Source organism: Megalopta genalis, chromosome 1 (genome assembly GCF_051020955.1).
Source record: "Megalopta genalis isolate 19385.01 chromosome 1, iyMegGena1_principal, whole genome shotgun sequence".
NCBI lineage: Eukaryota > Metazoa > Arthropoda > Insecta > Hymenoptera > Halictidae > Megalopta > Megalopta genalis.
Window position 1 is genome coordinate 42420566 of NC_135013.1, and position 26076 is coordinate 42446641.

Consider the following 26076-nt stretch of genomic DNA (forward strand, 5'->3'; position numbering starts at 1 on the left):
ACTGTGATCTGTTAGTCATTTGTAAGATAATGGATAATGTCTAGAAGATTGTGCGTGGGGAATAATTCTTGGTATCTTCCAAATCTATTTTTGTCTACAATGTCTTCATTGATTTTCTTTGGTTATCTGTCAACAGAGTTTGGTAAACTCCTATATACAGACATACGTATGTATACATATGTATACTACGTATATACGTAGTACATATTACATAGGTCAAATATATGTACAACAAGTATCGTACTAGGTAATACAGTTTTATGTATTAGATTATAAAAGAATTATTTACGAAATAAATTTTATAATGAATTGCTATATAATATAATGAATATATGTATTTACAACGATATCTCTACACATCAAAATATTTGATTGTGATAATTTTTGTCATATACATTTAATTTAAATAAAAAAGTCTCGAAATGCTGTGATCTGATATAAAATTCAATGTTTGCAAATGTATTTGCGAAAAGTTCCTATTTAAAATATAATAAATATTAAACAATGCAGCAGTTATTAAACAGAAATTAATTTCAGCATTCATAGGAAGTTTGAATAGAATTAGTTTTTATATAATTTCCATAACTCATAAAAATAAATTTGTTAAAGAATATTAATTTAATATCTGAGGTTTTTACATTATATTTTAATATAAATTTAATATAATAATATAAATTTTCTAATAATTCAAACTTTCTGTTTGTTATTTTGTTTAAATTATTTATTATAAATTATATCATATTTTCATCGTTGTGAATTATCATTCATATTAGAAATAAATTTCTGTTTCATTCTAGTTTTTATCACTTATTGCATGAAGAGATAAATTGATGTTTAGAATTAATTGAATTAAATAAATGTTATATGTTCGATATCCCTGCTGTTAATGTAATATTAAGCCTTTATAAAAAAATAAAAAATAAAATAATACTTACAAGAATTAATAGAAACTATAATGAAGCAGTATATGAGAAATTTAAATAAATTTAGATAAAGACTTGACTACAGTATATAGCTTGTAAAATGCTGTTATTTTATTATGAATAATTGAAAATTTGAAAGGTTTTTTATTGTCTTCTAAGATTCATATAATTTTCTAAAATTATACAGTTATATTCTTTATGCATGTATAGATTTTTAGTAAATGAAAGAATAGAACTGATTATATTGATATATAGGCTGCTTAGTTAACTTATTGTATATATGTACATACAATATTCTGAAACATTTTTATAATAGTAACGTACATCTATATGAGTAACTATTATCATCAAGTAATCGTAACATATTATTATTAATAACACGATAGATATAATATTAATTAATATTGAAATATCAGATATAGAAAGATTGGAGTGAAAAGTCAAGGGTGTAATATTTTTGAATATATCTTTGTTTGTACAGTTAGTTGAATTACTATGCGGAAATAGCCTTAATTATATATGTTGAATATTTATAGTGTATAACAAACACAAAGTCTATCAATGTCACTATGGTCACTATGGTCACAATGATCCAGAATAATTCATGTCTTACAATTTATTTATATATAGCACTACATATTGTTATATTTTAAATTATAATTAAATTTTTTACAATATAAATTTAGAATTGTAAAATTATACATAAATGTCATATTTTAAAGTATAAATAAAATAATATAGTAGAATGAAACAACAAAAACGATATATAAAATTTTTTTATTAATATAACTTATAATCAATATTAAGTTTTTACATCATTCTATTGTACTCTTTTTCTTAATGTATTAGCTTAAAGAATAAACACTCTTTCTTATGATAATTACATATGAACGTTATACAATGATTGAAATAATTTCAACAGTTAATCAGAGAAATGTCATGGTACAAGTAGTCCGTCCATTGGTATAAAATTTTTCTAATAAATAATTAAAAATATTTAATAATGTATTAACAAATTTTATTAATATGTTTCGCGAAAAGAAATATTATCTTGAAATTTTACAAAACCAAATATTTTTTTCATTAGAAACAATTGCAATTAAATATCTTATAATGTGTAATAAATTAGGCATAAAGAGAATAATTTAATTAGGCAACTACCAATATTACACATTTATATAATCACATTTGTGGAAGCTTATAAAATAAAGCTATTAAATTTATATATATTTAGTTTGACGTAAATATTTGATATAGTATAATAAAGTTACCAAGAATATTTGAAAATATGAAAGAATATGTTAATATCTGTATGTATCCAATACTATCAAACAATTTTAAATAATGATCGTTTGCGAGTATAAAAGTACTATTTTCGTTGTTACCAACAAGATTAATAAATAATAGAAGAATTATCGGAAAGAATAATATAAGAAAACAACAAATATAACATATTAATTAACATTTGTAATCAATCAAAAGTAAATAAAAATAGAATTTATCTGAAATAATAGTATGTCAACACATGTATAGAACCCTGTTTTATACCTAGATTATACGTAATGAGAATTAACTTTTATTCTACACATTATTAATACTCTTACACAAATTGGTATAGTTCATTACTTTACTTATGAAGAAAATTTGGATCGATATATCAAAAGTATATAGTAAATATTTGTGACTAGTACAACATGATTATATAATAAAATCTTAAAATTTATAAAAAATTAAATATTTTCGCAAGAACGGAACCTGCATAAATTTATTTTCAGTACTATTGTAAACCAAAAGATTTATATAAATTAGTTTGGTCTACATAATGAAATAAAAACATTTATAAACCACTATTCGATTTCATAAGGTCTTCTTTAAATCTTAATGATTATTAAATTACAAATGTTTAGGAATTTGTGTTATATAAATGGACAAAGCAACAATGAAATTGAGTATAAAGATGAGATTTTATAATTTCCACATTACTGTGGATTTAAGAGATGCTATAAGCTTAATAAATTTCTGTTGGATGTTTTATTTTGCAAATTAATTTTCATATGATAATATTCTTCATAAACATTCGCAATCTAATAATTACACATAAAATATCACAATTATTAATTCATTTATACTTTCAAATAAATGAATATGTTCACTACACATTATCCTTACTACTTGAATAATTTTCATGATTACAACAAGCAGTATAATAAATTTGTATTAATAAGTAAAATCTATTAGTAGGTAATGCATTTTGGTTGCATTATAAAAACTATATCACATTGATGACAGTCCATGGTTTTAAATTTAAGGTATAAACTTGCAATTTTTTGTAAGAAAATTATTAATTTAGTATTTCAATAGCCCAAAAAAAAAGAAATGTGTTTAAAAATGCATTTCCTACTTCAATCAAATACACATTTTATTCTATATTAACATTTACTATTCTAGAATATTATGAATATAAGTATAATACTTGAATCTAAGTTTATAGTAAATTGTAAATAATACATTACAATCATTTGTTTTTAAAGTTACAAAATTTCCTTATATTATATTAAATATTTCCTAAGAAAAAACCATTACAATAATATATTTGTAATACGTTCTGATTTCTGTGGTATAATAACATGATTAATGTATTTGTATTAACAATCTGTATTTTATTCATATTTATCGTATTAAGAAAATCCTGTTATTATTATACTAATAATTATACATATATTTTAAGAGTGGTTGTAATAACTAAAATCAGTATGCCAATGAACACTCTCATAGTAAAGTAATACATTGAAATAGAGAAGTATCAGTTTCAAAGTACAACGTCAATTAAGTAGCAAAATGTAAATTCTTGTTTTATAAATTTCGAGACGGAAGATAATAGTATAGATATTAGTCAAACTATTAGAATATTTAATTGTACTTTTTGTTGAACATAAAAAAAATGCCCACAATTGTTATACGTGTGGCATTGTTGACAAACATTGACAAGCTAACGTTTGGAGCTTGTAGCCTATAACATTGTATTAAAAAAAAAGAACATTTTTTATTAGAAAAACCTCGAAAAAGAGTATGATACACTTTTTTTTTATAGTTTACAAAAATACATATTTTTCTGTAACTTAATAGTTTTTATCAAGGGAGAAATTTAACATGACAAAATATATAATTTTCTTAAACAGCAGATTGTTAAAAATAAAAAATTGTGAAAAACATTTTCTGAATATTCCTCTAAGAAATATTAATAACAGAAATTCCATGAAGTATATTTATAGTTTATTCCTTCTTTAATAATGATACTGTAAATTATTGTATAGAAACTGATATATATATATATATATATATATGATATACAAGTTTATATAACTTTGCAAAGAAATGTAGGTTCGAAATCTCTTCTTTTTTCTTTCTTTAAAACAAATGATAATGATTAGTATCCTCAATAAAATTTTGCAATATTTTTGTAAATGGCTTGAAACCTTGATCAAACAAAATAGTTGAGTTAGGCCCTCAAGATGTTCAATAAAGGAAGTTTCTTCTCTAGTAGAGCACGTTAGGTAAAGAAGAATATAAAACTGGCATTGAAAAGAAAACTAATTAAAGACTGTGATTGATTTGAGAAGTAAGTATACATTAAGAAAGAAACTACGAGTAAAAACAGTAACGAAAATAGAAATTGCTAAAAGCAGAACCCTCTAGCTTGGAGATTTTGGGGATCATTCATAATAGAAATTGTGTATGATGAAGATATAATCTTGACATGGTATGTACATTGAGTTCACAGCATTGTGAGTGCTAAAAAAGCTTGGAAGATCGTGATGCAGCAAGCGCAACATTTGCGATTATACCAACGATGTTCGGAGTTGGATCACGGATCTGATAGCAAATTACATTATATCTACTGGGGTATGTGTCGATCGAAGCTATATGGCAAGTATTATTCTAGTAGTGGCAGAGAATACTGTTTTAGACCAAATCCTAGTGTTCTATGAGTACGGCGGGCATGCTCACTTTTCCTCTCGTGATGGATTGTCCATGGATTTTCTAAACTAAATCAACCGTATAAGCTGTAGCTGCTTTGACAGCTTTGTGTGCTTGGTGATTCTGGCAGAAGACGTTAACATCGCTCCAGATTGAGTCACATGGCACACATAGTAGTTGAGGAATATTTTAGAAGATCTATACATAGATTATATTAACGAAAACACATTCTAACGTGACCAGCTTTACCATAATAGCCGAAGTGGCTCAAAAGGCATCCCTGTGACAAACTTCGAATCAGTTTACTAGTTGTCAATTGAAGTGGATAAAAGTAACGAAAGAGAATGTGTGCAATATAAATTTCACATTCAATTTATTTGTATAAACACTATGGTTCTGTGATCAATTCCGACGTGTTGAAAAGATTAGGATATATTTGAGTACTACAAACGGTGATAAATCCTTAGAAAACCTCAGAAAAAGAGAGATTTTCTCTTAGAAAAAGAAAAACGTTGTTCGATACAGAACAATTTCTAATCGAAAATTGACAATGCAGGCTTGCTGCTACAAAACAAAAGCAGACAGAAACTTAATCATAACTTAACTAAATGCAAAATGTAAAAATATTCAATATCAATGCAACAGATTCATCTAAAGACAAAGATGTTCTTGATCTGAAGGTATTAAGTAAGTATGTAACTAAGCCAACTTATTATGATGTGTTGCTAGAGTCAAGTTTTGTATGTGTGGTCTTGGGCATATTAAAAATGTCCTGAACAATTTATCAAAATCATCCCTATAAGGTAATCCATAAAAGAATGGAAAACATTGTGTTACATATGACACTGTTCATAAATTACAATCTCTTTCTTACATTTCTATTATTAGTGGGCTATCTTATATATTTTCATGTGCTGAACACGAATTCGGCTGTCATTTTTCTCTACCACTCTGAGTTTTTAACAGGTTTAATTTTTAAATAAAAGTGGAATTTACAAAACTGTATGTTTTATAACATTAAACACTTAAATTTGTTTTTCAAAATAACGTGATAGCGATTCGTGTTCATTGCACAAAAATTTATGAGTGGTTTGTTGTATTTACTTAGGTAGTTACAAAATTAGAAACACTGATGAAACTAAAAGCATTTTGCAACTGAGAAAAGTGAAGTCACAAAAGTTACAAATCCTGGAGAGTAAATGAAGTACCTATATGAAATTAAAAATGGGATTACCAGCAAGAAAGAACTCGAAAATAAGCAAATTCTTAAAAGCAATGAAACTTCACACTTCTATATCATACTAAAAGCTCCTTAAAATCGGTGTTGTAAGTATGATACATGAAATAAGATAATGTAACATAAATCCAAAATTTATGGTACTAATTATAAGTTGTAATATGATTACAGAGAGAGAGAGAGAGAAAAGATTCTATATGAAAAAATATGTCGAAAGTATAGATAGTATACAATTTTTTATTTAAATCTTCATTTTCGAAAAAATGAATTTGAAATTTCGATGAATACACATAGTATTGTATAGAAATTGGCTGACGCGTATATTCAAGACTTCCTGATTAGCTGGACACTCAGTGTTCGCGAATATATTTTTCTCGATAACAAAGTTATGTATGAAAACCTTATAGTTTACATTTTCGTGGTATTTATTTATGTAAAATTACCCCATTTACATTATGCCATGAGTTCCTTAACATCCAGTGTATCTAATGTTGCAAAACTTTATGATGTTGACCAGAATAAGTCTTTATTTTAACAGATTTAAGTTCAAAGTTTTATATACTTTTAGTAACTGGACTAAATATACAATAACAATAAATGTTCATAGCAGCGGCAGTGAAGTATTAGATAATGATGTTGGAGATTTCTAATCTTCCATATACATAATCTTTTTGCATTCTATAATGATTTATTTTATTCAAAAAATAGGATATATTAAGTCATATTAAGTTTACTTCAAGAATCTTACTTTCAATGCATTTAAAAATTGAAGAAATATTGATCTTCTTTTAATATTTATTTTTTTTACTTTATTAATGCTATAAATAATAGCCATTTGCAATGTAAAAAATATTAATAAGGTATCAATAAAATTATTTATAATATTAACACAAATATTATTAATAGCATCAGGTTCGTGTAAATTGTGCCACAATTACAAACAGCGTTTTACTCATGTATATTTAACCAGATTATTAAGAGTATGTAATATTTTTAAACTTAAATTCCGTAAACACGAAGGTCTTGAGGATTTGAATGTTAATTGTATAATAATAATAATAATTATTATTATTATTTGTGACAATATAGAAAAGGTTTAATGTTATAATTTAATTTCATAGTTCACATGTTAAGTAGGTTTGATTCTTGTAGAAGATATAACAAGTATATACAAGTGTATATGGGTGCATGTAGAATGTACAAATTATATTAAGCACATGATTTAAACATGCTACTGACTTTCAAGGCAATTCAAAAATTTATAAACCTGAAATTGCAGGTACTTTTCATATGAGAATATTTTTTGATATAGACACATATACGAACGTATTCAATAATAATTATAACTCATTAATAAGAACGTATATATATATAATCCTTTTGCTGTGGTTATGTCAAGTTCACTAATATATTTATATTAGATTATTAAAATAAACAAAAATCGTCCACACTGTGCTGACAATTAAATATTGTAATGATTGATATATATTTTACAAAAAGAATTAATTCAATGCATTTTATCAAACTCTTATTAATGACATGTACACAAATTTCTTCTGTTTTAACGCTGTTTTATACGTGTATTATTTTCTTATTCACAATTAGTGAGCGATTTTTTAAACAATATATCCATAGCAAAGGGGTTAATTAAATAAAATTTCTAATTTAAAAATGAAAGAATCAGAACATATTACATGTAAATTATTAATGGAAAACGTTACTAGAGGGTTTATATTATTTCTTTTCCATGCTATCACATTAATATATTAATTGTTCAAGCTCTAATTTAAGAATACTATTTATTTTGCAATTATTTCTTATTTTCTTACCTGAACTGCTTTTTAGATGTATTTAACTTTCCTGTTTTATACATCAACATCTCACATAGCATGAATAAATTATCCTTTCTCTACCAAACCTATTTATTATTGTGGTAGATATAGTATCACTTTTTTACATATCTTAAAAAATTTCTTCTAATCACTGTAACAAGCGATTAAAAACTTTGCTGTCTTCTATATTAATCAATAACAACTTCTAAACTCGTGTCATTAGTAGACACGTTCATTTCTTCGTCTTGAATAGTAGTTTTATGAGTCATATTTGAAAGTGTTTGATGTAAATTTGAAGTTTGATTGTCAGGTTTTCCTTCTTCAACTGGTTGAACAGTAGTTAATGTGCTCCACCAGTTGGAAAAAGCTCCTTTCGCTTGCGAAAGTGCACCACCTAATTCATGAAAAATATCATCACTAATATATTTCAATGATGTTTTATATATTCGACTCTTTAATGAATAATAATACAACTTACCTACAGCTTTTCCTGTTGTTGCAACAGCTCTGCCAGTTGATGCCATTGCTTGATTTATCTTTCTACCACTTTCTGTATTTTGCATTGTACTGTAATATACGTATTATTTATATTTACGCATATGTCACTTCATTATTTCCATAATTGTTAATTGTAATAAGTACATTGCAAGTTTACTTACTGTGACAACCGTAATTTCATATCTTGGACTGATAATTGTCCTGCAAATGGGTGACCAGGTTCTATATTATTTATTTCTGGCTTATTAGAATTACCCCACATTTTGTAGTTATTTGTAGTACGCCAAGCAGCAATGAATGCGGAATTATAATGATCAGATTGACGAGTATCTTGTTGCATAGATGTTCGCAACATACTTAGTAAGTAAACACGAAATTGAGTTCTGATCCATTCATCTCCACCTTCCCATCCCACACCATCCAAAAAAATATCTTTGCGTGGCTCCGCTACGTGTCGAACTATATAATCAGCAAATCTGAGATCTTCTGTTGTAAGATGCAGCTGTCTTCTTAATTCAGGATCACTTGTTTCTATCCGTGTATTTTCAACCTATATACATAAAAATATTACATAAACACACTGATCATCCGTGTATCATATATTATTAAAATATTAGTATTTTAATATGAACATACTTCTACTAATACATCAATGAGTTGCTTCTTTTGCTTAAATAAAACATTTGTAACTCCCACTATGTATCCTCTTACATTAACATCTGCCAAGAGATCCAGATATGGTAACGATAAATATGGTAAACACAGATAACCCTTAAGAAAATTCAAATTGTTAAAAAATAGATCATATACATATCATGTACCTACTTGTAACGATAATATGGTAGTACACTACATTTTCGTACCTTTGTGAACAGACTTAAAGGTAAACCACAAAGTTCTGGATTTATATGAGCAATTTGAGTGATATTATTTGTTAAACGAGCATCTGAAAGCGCATCGTTACTTGTGTCACGCGGTAGAGTATTGTCTGTATCCGTTGCACCTAACGTAATTGTATTTACACTTTGTACTCTGTGTACATAATCATTTGGTTTTCTAGAATACATGGTATTATTTTGTTCTGCATATGACTCAGTACATTCTTGTGCGGCTTCAACTTCGATAACTTTCATATTTAAATTTTCGTTTTCATTATTATTTTTCTGTAGGCTCAAGTTATTAAATTCATCCATACATTTACCTTCCATGGTTTCAACAGCTTTATTATCATTTATACATACTGAATGTTTATTAGAATTACCATTAACATGTTCTTTCTCTGTGTCTGATATGTTATCTTTCACAGAATTTATAGAAGATATATTGTTATCAATACTGTGTACTATTTCTTCTTCTTCGAATGTAGGTATAGGTGACATTGGTCTAGATGGTCTAATAAAAACAAAATAAATTCTTTAAGAAGACAGTTAAAGAAAAAATTCAGATAGAATGTTTAATCAAATTACCTAACATAAGCAGCTTGCTGTAAACCACTTTCAATCATACTTGGAAATAGAGAAAGCAATGTCAATATTGCTGCACATAATGGTTGCACTGGTGACTGGTAAAAGACTATTTTCTTTTCTAATAGAAGTAATTTAAATAATAAAAGAACTTTGTGACGGAATTGTAAAATAAAATCCCTTGCAGACAACCCTACAAATAATATTTGTATAATTGTAGTACAAAATATTTATTTGTATTCCATTTTTTAATCTTTAATATTAAGAAACATTTTATACATTATTCTTCGTTCGTAATTACCGACAAAGACTTGAGGTGGTGTTTGACTTTCACTACTCATACAAGAATTGAGATGATGATAAGTATCTTCTAATAATGATACTTTACTGAAGTCACCTTCTTCAAAATAAGCATGTGTTATTAATGCCATTTTAACTTGAATATGACCATACAATGGTAATGTACTTAGTACACACACAGATTTCTGAACAGTTCCTCTTGTTATATCAGATGTACGATTTTTTAATTTCTGAAAATTTATCATTGTTAAATTTTTAAAAACTAATATTCTTAATTTTCTCATTTTTAAATGTACTTTTTATCCAAAATAAACTGACATATGTAATTATTTAATAATTTTAGTAAATGAAGTATATACTCATGAAAAAAATAAATTCTCATATTATTCTGCTAGAAAGTAAAGATATAACGAAATTTAACATTAAGTCTGTTGAAGACTAGGTGTTACTGCTAACCCATAAGCAATTTCAATTTAAAAGAAAATTTTAATCTATAAAACCTAATGATTATTTTCAACATTAAACTACATTTTGCCATCATATTGTTCAGAACTAGATGTAGTTATACTCCATTGGTTTATAATTGTAATTATGATCAAATACTAACTGATAAAAACATGATAAAAGATCTAAATTAATCAACACACGTACAATCATTGCATTAATGGATTAACACTAATATTTAAATAATATAAAACGGATATTCTTTTAGGAATAGTGCAGAACTGATGCAATATAATATAATAATAACTGGCTGCAGAACCATAAATGAGAAACTGATATATTCTTGCACATAATTATTATAACATAACTTCAGTTCTTATAACTAATTTATTTTTATTTTGTCAATAACTGTCTTCAAGTTTTTACAGTAACAAAGCTTGAAATTTTCAGATTTATCATACAAACTATAAGTGTAATGTGGTTGGTAAAATGTTTACCCATTAAATCTTCGTCTGTTTAATGTTGGTTTAAGCTCATTCAGGGTGGCTTTAATTGAAAATATCATATTTTTTCAGTTACATGAATACTGTGTAAATTGCATTCAATCCATAAGTATAATTATTTTGTAACTATTTTATTTTTTCATGTTAAGAGCATGTAAACATGTGAATTTTCATGTTTAATAAATTTGCATTCAACATTAAATGTTCAGCTTACAATACTTGTGCTTTTTATCAGTCTTTTGATATTTCACTTATTATTACAATATACATATACAGATATATATATTTTCCCAATTTTGCAGTTTAAAAATCATTATCAAATTCATTTTAAATTTATAAAAAATATTTGTAATAAGATTATCTTCAATTAAATGTCTTGTATTTTGTGATCAATCTATAATAATATTTAACTTTGTAAAAAAATAATATTTTAAAGAAATTCTATTTCATTTCCATGAAAAACTTTTTATACCTCCAATAGTTTCTGAAATAATCAATTACATACACCGATACCAGATATTCTATAGAATGCAAAATTATGATTTTGATGTATGTATGCAATATTTATCAATTATAAAAATTGAATCATGATGAACAGGTAGCAGAGAATGTGCTAGTGTAGCAAAAATATATTTATTTTTTTCGAAATATTTTTCCTAGTTTCATATTGTTTATCCACAGATAATTTAAAAAAAAAACACTTATCTCAAAAATTATTTTTCAATACAAATTTCTTTCATTTTTAAACTGTAACATGTGTACGATATTTTAATATTATAGCATTATATTTCTTATATGTATTTCTAGTATAGAAAGTAAAAGATCTTAATGAGTAAAGAATTAAGATTTAAGCAATCAGTTGGAGATACAATTCACTATTTAGCATATATCAAATTATGATTCATTTTAAGCTTCACTTTCAATGTTAAATTTATTTTTAAAATTGATTAAAAAGTGCTGAGAATTATTTAATATGTCCAGGGATAGCATATTAATGAGTAAAAACATGTCACAATATTTAATTCAACTTTGTATTAAAGTAAAACTGACATCAATTTTGCTAAAGACATGCAGATTAGTTGTTTACATTTAATGAAGCAGTATTAATTAGTGGTTTTATTTTATGCCAACATCAATTCACAAATTTCTGTTCCTAAATGTAAAGCACATAATATATTAAAAAAGAAAATCAATAAATGTAGTTGTATAACTGCTTTAGAGTAGTAATGATACAATTTAGAAGGTAATGAAAAAACCATGGATAGTTGTCATAAGTAAATTGATGTGTTATATTTGAATATTAAATTTCATTTTTGAAAAACAGCTGTTATCTACAAAATGAGTTATATTTTATTCATCAAAATCAATGATAACTTTTGGATTGTGCATTTATAGTGACTAAAATCACAAGTTGCATCACAAGTTTTAATATCATATAAGAAAATAAATTCAGAAAAATGGGACTACGCTGAAATGTTATTCATTAAGAATCTTATTACCTCCACTGGGATTTGTCTAAAGCACGAAATACCATATATTGTGCGTTTTGCATCATTTAAGCTAGGTAAATGAAAGTAAACTGTATCTTCATCGTAATTGTGAGATCCATCTGGTAAAGCAAGAGTTGGCAAATATTTCCAACCTAGCGGACATTCATTTGGAGCCCCTGGCACCAAAGGAGGAAATGAATATTCTACCTAATAAAAAAATATAAATATAAATTTACTATCCACTGTAATAGATTAAATATTTATTGTTCATATATTAATGCTACATTTTTACTGATCAAGAAAATGAATGTTCTCTATCAAACTTGATATTATTGCATTCTTGATGAGTTCTCATAGTTTAAATATGTTATAGATGATATTTATATATATATTTATTTATTTATCAATTGTAGCCATCAATTATAAGATACGGACAACTATAATTTTTAAACATGACATTTTGAGATTAAACGAAATAATGGTAGCGGCTTACTTGACATCCTTTTTTGTGATGAAATCCAACGACAATCACATGAAGTATTGGTCCAACAGATTCTGCCATATTTTAATAATGTCTGTTAGGTAAAATTTACATATGGCGTGTCGTTTAATAACCACATTAATTTAATTCCTTCATTTTAAACAAGTAAAAATATTCCTCTTTACGAGAACTAGAACTAACAATAAGCACTCGGTTTGACATGCGCTTAAAATCCACCATGTTACATAGTATCAAGCTTACCAATTGTAATCAGACTGTCATAGAACCTTGAATAAAATACTACCAGAAAGGATACGAGAGTGCCCTCAACATGGTCCTAAAGGCATAGATCATAAAGACAGTAACTATGCTTGGCTTACGAACTGCGTGGCAGGAGGGGGGTGCAAAAACATAGGGGGAATCTTAGACTATTGTAATGTCGTTGAGAGAAATCTACATCGCCGCTATCTAAATAATTCCCATAGCCATGGTAGCGCGCTTTATTCGAATAGTAAATAGCATGAGAATCAGTATTATAGTGACAGCAGTAAAGATATACCTAGCCAACGAAACAGTAAAGTTGGGATTAGACGATCACTTTAGTAGGAAATACAATAGAAAGGAATGTTAGTTGCAAGCAGTGAAGAAGTAGAAACTCTTTATTTGGAACCAGGACTTCCTAGCGGAAGGACAGCGAGGAAAAACGGGCTTGAAGGAAGACAGCTTTACGACCTTTTTCAAGGGCTTCAGAGTCACCAATTAGCATTAAACCTTCATCGGAGAAACTTGTACGGAAATCAGAGAAGCGACGTTCAAACATGTGTCATGCAAGCTATACGTTCCTTGGGCATCTGGTGACCCCTTGTATACGAATCCTTACGCACTGATGGTGAAAAAACCCTAGGGTATCCACAGCATCCTCCCTGATCGTCCCTCATGAGGTTGATACGCGATGAGATTCACCAACACATCCTGGGACCGGAGGTTACATAAAAGGAGCGGATGAAGAGCGCAGTCACCTTTGATTTTGTCAGCTCTAAAAGCAAATTTATTTTTGAGAAAAGGTTAAGAAATACAGTACAAGTTTTTACCTCAAACAGTTCTGCTTAATCAGTTATATAACGTTTCCCATTTTTAATTCCCATAACCGTCTTTGTTATCGTTTAAACACGCTCGGGAATTTAATACCTCAGTATTTTAAGGCTTTTGAATTCTTACCGCGAATGTACCAGGATCTTAACCGGTCGTGTCACCTATAGGTGAATTGCGGAATTTCCGTAAGAACATTGTCATCTTTGTATGGTGCCATAATGCTGCTACCTGTTTCTTAATTGGGAAACTATACTTGAAACTATAACTTAATAACTAACTATACTTACACCGTGGTTCAGAGACAATCTAATAATACAGTGTTGCTAGACACACATAAAAGAAACCCATATTCCAAACCTTGCAAGGGTTCCGTACTATAGTGATATCTCAATTCCTGCATAGCTTTCTTCCTCTTTAACGAAGCGCTTGTATCTCCACTATTTTACTACACATTCACTCCGCAGTGAATCCTGTCTTAGCACTGAATTATCAGCCAATCAAAGTAAAGCAATTTCTACTCCTATTCTCACTAACGGAGCGAGCCACGGCCAGAGAGGTTTGCAGGAGTTGGGGTACATATCACTGATACGTTATCATATGTTATCGTATTTACGGAATGGTCACGGTGTATAAGACACCGTGGTTAGAGTCAGATCAGAACTTCTAACTCTGACCAAGGTCAACTACGGTGGTCAGATCGCCAAAACCAGTCAGAAATCAGAAGTCAGAAGCAATCTGAACATTGGCAGATGCCATAATTTCATACATAATTGTGTATGGTACAAGTTGTAATTTGTAAACAACATTGTTTATTTGGTAACGATGATCATGAGAAAATTGAAATTGTTTATTAAAAATTACGCGGTTATGAATTATTTTTCTTACTTAATATAGCAGTATAGACTAATATTGGCATAGAGATGTAAATTTGACCATTGCCTTAATACAATTAACGACGGAAATATTGGATTTCTTTGGACGTTGGTATCAAATATTGTTATCATTTCCGAAATATCTTATAAATATGGCAACATTGAAAGGCATTTTTCCTGATACAAGTAAGTTAATAGTATCTGATTATGCTTATTTTACATCTATAAAATCTGTCTATGAAATTAACTTATGACTATTTTAACACTAAACTACCAGACTATCCAGGATGACAGATTTTTAAATTCCTATTTTATAATTAATTACAAAAAAATAAGTTTATTCATTAAGATTCATTAAGATAATATTTTAATAGAACCAGTAAGACGAAAAAATTTTATATATGAAAATGTAAAAAATCTTCGTCATATGGAACAAAATATGCACATGAAAGAATTGGAAGGAACACAGAATTCACGATCACACGAGCGAAAAAAGCTTAACAATAAGTATCAAAATATTGCATCAAAACTGTGTACAAATCACTATACAAAGCAAGTCGAAGGGCACAATGTAAATTTAAATGAACATGATAAGATAAACAGACATTGCGTAGAAAACCAAGAAAAATTATGTAGGAAATCAAGTATGCCAATTATGAATAAAAATAGTGCTACTGCAAAAAAGATGCCAATTTCAGCCACAAATAACAATTTACATACAAAGCAAAAAAGAAAAGAGTGCAAAAATATACATAAACTTGATGCAAGGTTACATGAAAATATTTCTTCAGATCCTATATTATTACACGAATCTACTAAAGATATTCATAATGATAAAAATACAAAATTGGAAAATAAACTTATGAATCAAGGTACCCAAACATTAGATACGAACCAAATAAATAATTTGTATTCTGAGGGCGTTATAAGGTATTTACATTTATAGTATTAAAGATAATTTTAGTTTTCCATATCTAAAGTTAATGAAATCTTTGCTACAGATATCCATCAAAGAAAGTTATAGAATTGAAGAATGAACAGGGTGATACTGTTTTAAAAGATACAACAAATTCGTCACCCAATCAATCACAAGAAAATTCTGAGTTGCCTCCATCTAAAGAAGAATTAAATACTAAATTAAATAAGGAGTGTACATTTACGAATAATAAGAGTCGAATACATAATAATAGCAATAATAAAAAGAACACTCCTCCATCTAATTATAAGAAGGGTGTTGTCCCTAAGTATGACATAAACAATACTTATATCCTACATTTATCAATATAATCTTAATTATAAACTTTATATTATGCTTTTATGCTTTAAATTAGGTACATCAGAGAGAGGAAGGAAGCTCAGAAAAAAGAAGAGAAAGCTAAAATAGAAGCAATTGATCCTGATTGTCCACATGGACATGTTCCCTTACTGGAGAGTGAACGCAAGGAAACTCTGCATATACTAAAGAAAAGTATGTAATTAGGCCACGATTCACAACTTTCATTTATATAATGACATTAGTGAATGTTATCATTTTGATATATTTTAGGTTATCAAGATTATGTAAATGAATTGAATCTGATGCCTATAAAATCGGATACACTTAGAGCGCAACAGCGAAAGGCGGAAATAGAGAAGCAACTAAATAAATTAGAAGAAGGCATTAAAGTTTTTTCAAAGCCGAAGGTTTATGTAAAAATGGACGCATGAACTATTATTGTTTATCTCTAACAATTCCGTCCTCTTAGAAGTGTCATTGTTTGGTTTATGCAGTAAGAAATCGTCGCAATCATCTTCACTTTTATTTTGTTCAAGATAGGAAAGAATAAAAAAAGATTTCAGTCATTCAGTACAAATTTAATTTATGTCCATGCACTGGCCACTTGTACTTCGTTTAAAATAAAATTCTTTTATTTCTTACAAATGTGTTCCCTGTTTATTTGCCATTATTTACTCTTTAAAACCCATTTTTCAAAGAACATTTCAGAAAAGATCATTTGTTTAATTAATATATTAAAAGTTTGCATTTCTTCATAATTGTTTACTTTATTTTTATCTTTACTAATTGTTGTTAATCTATTCTATCATTAACAGAATTAATGCTATATTGTATTTAGTTGTATTGATTTAAATTTATTGATATAAATGTATATATAAATGTATTGTTGACTTTACTCTATGTGTTAATAAATGATTTATTTTTTTTTTATATTTCAATCGATAACGATAACTTGAAACTTTAAGTAACGAAATCTTTAAAATAGAGATATGTGATTTATCTTATTTTGTTTCACAATTATAGACAACACTTTTGAATTTCGTTTCACTTACGAGATTGTAAAGCTATATTCATGGATCATACTGTACGCATGCGCTCTCGATATTATTGCGTTCTGAAGCTGTTCCTAAGATATAAAAATCGACTCTTCGTTCATAGATCGTTTACTTCATTTTGATCATATCTGAAAGGAACAAAACAGGATCGAGTGACGATTTGCAGTTGATATCATTGTTACATTTAATTGTAGTGTGCGAGTATAATATCATCCCTTTCCAATATGTTTTACGTTCCGGAACTTCTTTCTCTCCGACGCAGGGGAAAACTAGCCCGATGCTGGTTAGCCGCTACTCTCAGCGAGCAAATGTTTAAAAAGAAAGTCAAACAGTCGACAGTTCAATGTATTGACATATCTATACTCTGGTAAAGTCTATTTTTGTTCTTTTATCCACTTGCTTCGGAAGTTTGTCAATTACATCTAATTATCTTTTTGAGATAAAATCGACACACAGTAGACTCTTCCATATCGCGGCAATACGTTACGGTTACGCGTTGTTCGAATTCGTGTTATAGGAAACCAAACGAAAGTTTTCCTCACAATACGAAAAATATTGCTAATACGTATGAATCGAATATTTTGTCCCATTTAAATTCAATAAAAGAAATAATTTCATAAATTCATTATGCTATTATAATTAGTTAAACAAAACTAGAAAAACACTATCCGAGACATTAAACTTACGTTTTAACGCGTTGTACAAGAGTCATGATTTGCAATAGAAATTCACATTTTAAATTAATTCTCGCGTTTTACTATTTACAATCCTCGTGAAATAAGAAGTAATCGATTATACAGATGGTTTGTGAAAAAATGTTATAAACAAAAACACATATACCCTATGAATTATATGGTTAAATTATTTAGAAAATAATAGAGCAATAGAAGAGCTCTGTCTCACCTTCTAGGCTCTCATGCTAAAATAATTTAGGTCCATCAATTATTTTGGAGTGGGATGCATAGAGGGCTCTACTTACGTATTGAAGCTCTAAAAAAATTTGTCAGTCAATAATAATCAAATATTACGATACATATAAATTTTCTATCTTCAATAATTAGTAATTTTTTAAAGAACTATGGGCAATAGTTAAAACCATCACGCTGTTACTCGAGAGAGTGTCTTTTTAAGAACACGTATCAATTCAAGGTCAATGTGGCGTGCTACCTTGATGTAAATAAATATTAGTTATTTACAAATTATACAATTGAATATTTATCTCAATGTAGTGTGCAATATGGCCTAAGTAAGGATGACCTTTAATTCTAATAGAAGAAACGATGTTAATATAGTCTTTATTTTTACAATCTTTTGCCGGCCGAAAATTGTTAAATTTTTTTGTCAGACTCAAAAATCATGATGATCATAAAGCAGGACAGCTTTTATATTATCTACAGATCATATAAACGGTGTCCTATTTAAATTTATCCATGTAATTATGCGAAGAATTATTTCAAATGAAACTTATTCTATTTTGGACAGGATTTCTTATTGTGAATGCAAAATTTGCCTAAATAAAGTTAATGCTGAGATTTCGGAGTGACCTTTGTTCTTTTAAAGGGAATGCGTTTTCGTTTAGTCAGATATGTAGTTAATTTCGGAATGAATTTATTTACGCAAATATGTTGGTTTTTCAAGATTGCTTAAAGCTATTCGTTGCTATTTGAAACTTACCTTTATTAAACGCTTTAGAAATTGTTTCTTATGTCCTTTATTCAAGAGGACCCCCACCATCAAAAAGAATTATTTGAAATGTTTTGTCAAATGCAATTGATAAAAATGCACTGCTTGATATCTTCATGTATACCTAATTGTTATTAATATCGCGGTATATACAAACAGATTAAACAAAAATCGGTTATAATGATTTTTGGAAAAAAATTAAAAACTTACGTGAAGGTTCGATCATTTTATCATAATATGCGAAGAATTAATGTAAAACTGAATTATTATCTAATAACTCTGGGCCAAAATGGACTCGACAGCGGCCATCCGAGAGATAATATTTTAAACTACACTGTTTGATCGTTCATATATTGAATTTATAAAATCGTTATCTCTATTCTTTAATTTTTTCTATCATCGACGAATCATGCGTTCAGTTACCATATTACGATTACTTTCAGCTATACGACATAACATTTACTTTTCCCTTCACATAAGAACGGTATACGAAGATCACGTAAATTGGTACTGAAATAAATTCTATTTAAAAGTCAAATAAATAGAGTAATGAAGATGGACTTCAATAATAATTGTCGACCTTATCACAATTATCTTAAAACTAATAACATTCGTTTATCTCGATGTGCTATGAAAAGATATCATCCTTATAATAAAGACATAACCGCCAGCATTTCTCAGATGAACATAAGCGGGCTATAATTTTCGCGTTTACTTCATATCACACAGTAACAGTAAAGTGGGGAAAGTCAAAATCATATTTAGTATACTGCAATTTCTTACCGTACAGAAAAATAAAACCATCGAATATTATAATAATATTATGATCGAAATGTAATTATCTATTTATTTATTTCTAGCGAAGAAATATTATCAGCGATTCAAACAAGCAATGGCACGGCCTGCGTCAGATTCAGCCTCTATCTTTCCTCGCAATTATTGTACGGTGCCGTGAAATTACTTTTCTATCAAACAAAGATACTTCAAGGTATTTTCATTATAAATTATAAAAACATCAAAATCACATCTTGAATGTTGTAGTTTTTCGTAGATGTTACCATCATATGAACAATTATTTTATACAAATTTCGATGTTTGAATGACACACAACATTTATAATTATTACTTTTCATTACTCATCTATATAAGCAATAAATATGTATTCTTTTTTATTATAGATAATCTATTTGCAATATACTTGAAAAAGTCTATAATAGGGGACAGGTAATAATAATGTAGAAAGATATATTTTTCGATAATTTCGGTAATTACACAGACTTTGCATTTCAATTATTAAATAAATAATATTAATAATTAAATAAAAATATTAGGGTTACTGAGAAGTCTTTTCATTTTTACTACAAAATTACGTAGGGAAACGATAAAAATAAGTATATTTAATTAATGATGTAATCTCTCGCCTTCATATTTTTGCTTCTTTTTAAAAACGTACAATAAGCATGTTTATACATAGTATGTTTATGTACAGTAGGTAAAAATGTATTATAATTAAAGAATATAAAATACAAGAAGACTTTCCGGTACCCCTAATAATATCTATGTATACTATGAATACATTAATTTACTTACAATCGAGTCAAATTGTTTAGTAAATTTAGGATTGCAAATAATAGTTCTTAAAAATATCTATAGAATATAGAAAATGCAATTTTTTAGTCGGAAACACAGGTTCAGTGATCCTCCTATCGAAATATCCTACCATCAAGATAGAGACAGGAATTTGATCGAGGACGTCCCTTTCGTTTCTGAGTACATGGTAACTACAGTTAATAAATATACATTCTTTTAACTTTGTCCGCAACTATTTAAATTTTTAATAATTTTGTTGTGAATGTAGATACAAGGTGAACTGAGTTTCGGAATGTTAACCGATTATGAAATGGAAGAGTTCCTCTTACCCCAAGCAGAAGAGCAGTTCCTGTTAGTTCTCTATATTTCCACCACTTCCATTCCCTTCCGTTTTACTATAAGTTCTAAATTATTTGTCTAAGAGTATGAAAGAGAAAATGAATGTGCTTTGAAACACTAATACGGACTTATATAAATAATACAGACTATATCTTTTTCTTATCACTTTACTGCTTTGTATCTATCATCTAGGAACGAAATACGGACGTTTCCTAGAAATCAGCCACAGGAAATTATCGAAAAATGTCGAAGAGATACAAACGTAGCTTCTTACTTACGGAAGATCTGGACTCAGCAGCAGGAAATTATTGAAAAATCTGTAGCAGAAGTAAATCTTGATAATCTTAATGGCGAAACAATCGATATTGGAGATGTTGAAGGTTGTCGCATTATAAAATAAATAATATTGTTTAAAAACGGATACATATATATAATTTTCTTCGGTTATATTTTTTAGGTACCCAGTTCAAGAAACCTACAACATCAAGAAAAAGACCTACGGAGTCACTTCCGGAAACACCTACGAAGAAACGAAAAGTAAGACTTGAGAAAAACTTTGGATCTTTTAGTGAAATACAAATCATTTTTTGTCAGAAGTAGTCTAGAACTAGAAAAATTGTTCTGTTTTAACAGTAATTTTTAAATATAATTTTCGCTTTTAACATTATTACTTATCATTATTTTTCAAACATTTCTTTACAATATATTTTAGAAATATATCGATTGGTCTGAAAACATTAATCGTTAATATTTCTTAGAATTAATATTATCGTCTTGAAAGTAATATTTTTTTATTTATAAAAAATATTTTTTATCTGTAATTCTTGATTTTACAGACAAGCACAAAAGAAGCAGTAAGAGACGCGTCTGTAGACGTGCCATCAACATCTACTGATGTGCCTTCAATAGTACTTGCCCCACATGAAAAACGGCCCGTGCAAGAATCTGTTGAGCATCCTACAGAACCTTCGATCGTAGAGCCTATTATTATACAGGAATTTCCAATACAACAAGTTAATATCAATGAGATCGAATTGGTTGAGCAACCACGAGGAAGGAGACGGAGAAGAAAATTTGCCGATAACGAAATTGCATTATCTGATGGAGAGATGAGAAATATGATTTCGAATGTTAAGGCACACACCACAGTAAGTATTTTCATATTAAAAATCGTAACTGTACATAAAATTTTAAATAATTTAATGCAGATTTACATTAAAAGATGATAAATAGTTTCATCAATTAGTGAAAGAACATTTTATTATGATAATTATTACAATATGCATATGTATATGTATGTAAAAGAAATGAATGTTATACGAGAATATTGATAAATAATTTCAATCTTTTTTTGCAGGAACTGTGGTTATCTAGTACACGTACTCATTCAGTAGATTATTATTTACAACAACCCTGCTCAAAAATTTCACACGGAGTTCTGGCAAAAAAGTTAAATGAGCTTTTCTCTAAACATATGATCACACGACCTGTAATAGAAAATGAGCTTCCAGACATGGACGGTAATATTAAATTCTTTTATATTCATAATAAATCAAGACAGTTCTTTTTAATTCACGTTTACTTTAATTGTATAGAGGAAGACACTGTACGTGAAGGGATGACAAGTAAAATACATGAAAGAACAGATGAAATGACAAGTAAAATTGATTTACCTATTACCGATATAAGTGAACATTCAAAAACGGTAGAAAAGATACAACCGATTCAGCACACCATGCAACAAACTTTGTTTGAAATGCAAATAGAAGACTCAGAAAAACAAGTTGAAGTGTCTTTGCCAGCTGTCCCAGAAATTAATGGCCCCAAATACAAAAAAGTGTATGATGAATTTAAACATTATACTTTCTAGATAAATACATTTTTATGATCGAAGCCTAATTAATTTTTTTTTTAGAAAACCTATTGAGCTTTCAGAGATACCACCTCATGTAGAAAAATCCATAACTAGTTCGTTAAGGTCAGTTTGTATTCTTTCTATTTGTAAGTTTTATTTACCGCTAATTAATTGTTTCTTATACAAATTCCTTATTTTATTTTCATTACAGTCCCAAAGCAACTTTAACAAAATCAGAATTGAAAGCATTCTTGGAAATTCGTTGGCGCGATGAAGCAAATGTAAAATTTCATGAATTAATTTCGTCAGACAGTTACACTAAAATTGATGTTGCACGTGCATTTTCTTACTGCCTAGGTAGGTTTATTTAACTGACTGAATTTAACGTTAAAAATGCGAAGTATTGTATTCGAATTTTCAGAACATTTTTCTTCTTGCAGTAAATACTTTCAAATTTTATTTTTTTTTTCAATTAATTTTTCGTTTTTTTTCATAAATTTTCAGAATTTCAAGCAGAGAAATATGCAGTGGTGAAACAAGATATCCCCTATGGCATAATCTGGATTGCAAAATATGTCAACTCTTCAGAAAGTAGTGGAGAAACTTCTTAGATGTTACAAATGCTCTTTTACTTTTAAGAATATAAAGTATTACTTATACGTACTATATTATATCTATATAAACTTAGTCTTCTTTTACAACACAGATCGCAGTGCAACAGTAAAACACTCTTGTTTGGATAATTCTCTATTATAAAAGTATATACAATTTCAAGTAATTAAAAATTATTTTAAGTAAAGATACAATAAAAATTAAAAATAAAATAATTAACTTTTTCATGAGGCAGGGAGAACTTTCTCTTGTCTCTACTTCATTTCGCTATTCTTTTAGCAACACACAGTATTTATCTAAACTTGTTATAAGTCTTCAGTGTAACCAGCAAAATGTTCAGATTACTGTTTCGAGTGACTATTTTGTATCTAGATTTTATTCTAATAAAAAACAAACAGAAAACCAAATTATAAGTTTCCCATTTTTCTATTTGGTTATCTAATTAAAGATCGAGGAGTCGTTTTGTTGAGAGAGTGTAAGAAGTTGTTAGTTGTAGCTGAGCCAGCATTTGTTTCATCACCGGAACCTACAACGGGAGGAATGTTAGATAGCCTCGTAACTTACTAAGTTGATGCACCTCGAGCAGTAAGAGTGCACCGTAGTGGATTTTATACTAGCGACTGGAATCGACCAGAGGATGTGAATTGAAAGAATTGAATGAACTGGATATACTAAGACTTAAGTATAGTCATTATATAGTAATTATATAGTAATTTGGATATAATTGTATCCAAATATATATAATATACTTTATCCAAATTAATTAAATCGTTAGAAGTGTTAAATGTGAAGTGTTTTCTTGGTTGGCACTGAGAAATGCGGGGGAAGTCAGAATTAACGGCCTAAGTACTAATTGTGAGTGCAAGCGATTGTCATTTTATAAAACTCTGTCGTGTCTTAGTTATTATTGAACGATCAAACGAATTTACTTGTAAGTAAAGTTCGATTGCAATTATGTAAAGAAGCTTTGTTCGGAAGATTACAAACATCGTATTATCTGCGCTACCTACCAGAAGTACATTTAGCGAAATGTTGACTTCCCTTATAAGTAAATTTCATTTGCCTCGTTCGTTCGATTTTTCGAATGTAGTTGTTTAGAGGGGATAACAATTTTAAATGTTGTCTGTCAGACTTTTTTTTATACAGACTGGGGCCAAAATCATGGTATAACCGACCAGGAGATGATTCTACATACAAATCGAAAAAAAAACATTTTTTCATTTAAGGCTCCATTTTCGAAAAAGATAAGTTGAAAAAATAATACTATAGAATAGAAATGAAACGGTGCGTCTGGCCATGACATACCAATTCTACTTCTCGTCAACCACGCGAACTTGACGCATCTCCCAACTTTTTTTCTCGAAAACGCAGTTTTACAACCATTTTACTTTTGCAAAATATTCTAAAAAATGGTTTGATTTACAGGTGTGGAATGTTCTTATAAAAAAACAAACCTATGAAAGAATAAGAAGTATAAAAAAAATAGAGTACAGGCTGTTATATTGGGCAAAAATGATCACGCGTAGAAAATCCAATTTTATAAATATGGTGTGTGCTTTCATTTTTATCTGCTACATCGAGAATAGAGTAGTGTAGATCTAACTATTATATAAAGAATTATTTCCTCATACATGACATGCGAGCATGCATTTTTACGTGTTCCTGCCATCGAGAGATACGAATGTGAATCAAGCCACATTCTTTGTTCCATTGATTAACCACGTCGTGCGAACATATTTAATTTTGATATCTTTAGATTACAAATGAAGATTCTCCCGTCGGGGAAGCAGGTTATTTATGGTCATTTATACTTAATTATACAGATTTTTTTCTTATTGTTATAAGATTCATGCTGTGAAATTATTCGAATCAACCTTTTTTTCAGCTACAATAGTAACGAAAATAATTTAAACGTTCGTAATTTCTATATAAAAAGAACACTCTGTACATCGGCTGCAGGGTGCAAGGAAATGTTTGATCTTGACTATCATGAGCACATTATGCACTATCAGATTGACAATGATCGATCAAGATCGAACGATAAGTCATCAAAATATTATTTTGGACTTTGAATTTCGAGTTTAAATTCTGTATTGCATCGTATTGCACTCGTTATAATGATAAAAAATTTCAAAGATAACACGAATCAAACTTCAATCGTTCTCTTGAAAAACGATATTAAAATCCTAATCATTTTAGAAATTATATAATAATAACACAATTACATATAATAATACTTACAGTATGCGCAAACTAAATTTATAAAAAACCTAAGGATAAAAATCTAAGGCAATTATTCGGAATAAAGTCAGTAGGTTGACATTATCAAGGTCATCATTCTGAACAAATTTTTCCTATATATGTAGAAGCTGTAATAAGTATTAGTTTCCGAAATATTTACGAAGAAGTTACATATGAAAGGAACATAACGCCGGTTATATTGCCAAATTTTTATTTCGTCGCTGGTATAATTTTGACAACTGCATAAAAGCATTTTTCAAAATAATGACAATAATATTAACTACTACCTGTAAATTAATAATTCTAACAGAA

The 26076-nt window shown here is 28.3% G+C and overlaps 4 protein-coding genes across 6 annotated transcripts; 3 read left to right on the forward strand and 1 right to left on the reverse strand.

Annotated features, from left to right (window-relative positions):
* Positions 1-1681: 1681 nt before the first annotated feature.
* LOC117223731 (late secretory pathway protein AVL9 homolog) lies at positions 1682-14655 on the reverse strand. 2 transcript variants are annotated; one of them, XM_033476482.2, is made up of 12 exons: positions 14241-14655; positions 14034-14185; positions 13411-13486; positions 13162-13345; positions 12678-12875; positions 10233-10461; positions 9935-10124; positions 9332-9860; positions 9105-9239; positions 8630-9018; positions 8449-8537; positions 1682-8364 (listed from the first exon to the last, which is right to left on the reverse strand). In XM_033476482.2, exons 4-12 carry the CDS (start codon positions 13228-13230, stop codon positions 8159-8161), a joined length of 2034 nt encoding a protein of 677 aa, XP_033332373.1. In that variant the 5' UTR covers positions 13231-13345; positions 13411-13486; positions 14034-14185; positions 14241-14655; the 3' UTR covers positions 1682-8158. The 2 variants fall into 2 exon arrangements, with proteins under 2 accessions (XP_033332373.1, XP_076384302.1); XM_076528187.1 differs by lacking the exons at positions 12678-12875; positions 13411-13486; positions 14034-14185; positions 14241-14655 and having other exon boundaries at positions 13162-13404.
* Positions 14656-14874: 219 nt separating this feature from the next.
* Positions 14875-17034, forward strand: LOC117223947 (uncharacterized). Of its 2 annotated transcripts, XM_033476664.2 has the most exons (6): positions 14875-15057; positions 15136-15299; positions 15488-16043; positions 16115-16357; positions 16445-16581; positions 16660-17034. In XM_033476664.2, exons 2-6 carry the CDS (start codon positions 15266-15268, stop codon positions 16818-16820), a joined length of 1131 nt encoding a protein of 376 aa, XP_033332555.2. In that variant the 5' UTR covers positions 14875-15057; positions 15136-15265; the 3' UTR covers positions 16821-17034. The 2 variants fall into 2 exon arrangements, with proteins under 2 accessions (XP_033332555.2, XP_033332485.2); XM_033476594.2 differs by having other exon boundaries at positions 14875-15299.
* A 102-nt stretch (positions 17035-17136) lies between these two features.
* Positions 17137-20811, forward strand: LOC143262549 (meiotic recombination protein REC8 homolog). Its single transcript, XM_076528201.1, has 3 exons — positions 17137-17811; positions 19988-20115; positions 20306-20811. The coding sequence occupies exons 1-3, from the start codon at positions 17669-17671 to the stop codon at positions 20353-20355; spliced, it is 321 nt and encodes a 106-aa protein (XP_076384316.1). The 5' UTR covers positions 17137-17668; the 3' UTR covers positions 20356-20811.
* On the forward strand, positions 20791-23930 carry LOC117221266 (uncharacterized). Its single transcript, XM_076527484.1, has 10 exons — positions 20791-20904; positions 20986-21068; positions 21249-21436; positions 21514-21593; positions 21893-22204; positions 22414-22576; positions 22652-22895; positions 22972-23034; positions 23123-23268; positions 23416-23930. Exons 1-10 carry the CDS (start codon positions 20791-20793, stop codon positions 23520-23522), a joined length of 1500 nt encoding a protein of 499 aa, XP_076383599.1. The 3' UTR covers positions 23523-23930.
* The last annotated feature ends 2146 nt before the right edge of the window (positions 23931-26076 follow it).

Bases quoted from the DNA above. Each gene is read 5' to 3' on its own strand.
- LOC117223947 (XM_033476594.2), top strand. From the start codon at position 15,266: ATGGCAACATTGAAAGGCATTTTTCCTGATACAA. The intron at 15,300-15,487 runs GTAAGTTAATAG...ATATTTTAATAG, and splicing joins AGGCATTTTTCCTGATACAA to AACCAGTAAGACGAAAAAAT. The intron at 16,044-16,114 runs GTATTTACATTT...TCTTTGCTACAG, and splicing joins TATTCTGAGGGCGTTATAAG to ATATCCATCAAAGAAAGTTA.
- LOC117223731 (XM_033476482.2), bottom strand. From the start codon at position 13,230: ATGGCAGAATCTGTTGGACCAATACTTCATGTGATTGTCGTTGGATTT. The intron at 12,876-13,161 runs GTAAGCCGCTAC...TTTTTTTATTAG, and splicing joins ATCACAAAAAAGGATGTCAA to GTAGAATATTCATTTCCTCC. The intron at 10,125-10,232 runs GTAATTACGAAC...TATTATTTGTAG, and splicing joins ACCACCTCAAGTCTTTGTCG to GGTTGTCTGCAAGGGATTTT.
- LOC143262549 (XM_076528201.1), top strand. From the start codon at position 17,669: ATGTTTTACGTTCCGGAACTTCTTTCTCTCCGACGCAGGGGAAAACTA. The intron at 17,812-19,987 runs GTAAAGTCTATT...ATTTATTTCTAG, and splicing joins ATTGACATATCTATACTCTG to CGAAGAAATATTATCAGCGA. The intron at 20,116-20,305 runs GTATTTTCATTA...TTTTTATTATAG, and splicing joins TCAAACAAAGATACTTCAAG to ATAATCTATTTGCAATATAC.
- LOC117221266 (XM_076527484.1), top strand. From the start codon at position 20,791: ATGCAATTTTTTAGTCGGAAACACAGGTTCAGTGATCCTCCTATCGAA. The intron at 22,205-22,413 runs GTAAGTATTTTC...CTTTTTTTGCAG, and splicing joins ATGTTAAGGCACACACCACA to GAACTGTGGTTATCTAGTAC. The intron at 22,896-22,971 runs GTATGATGAATT...TTTTTTTTTTAG, and splicing joins GGCCCCAAATACAAAAAAGT to AAAACCTATTGAGCTTTCAG.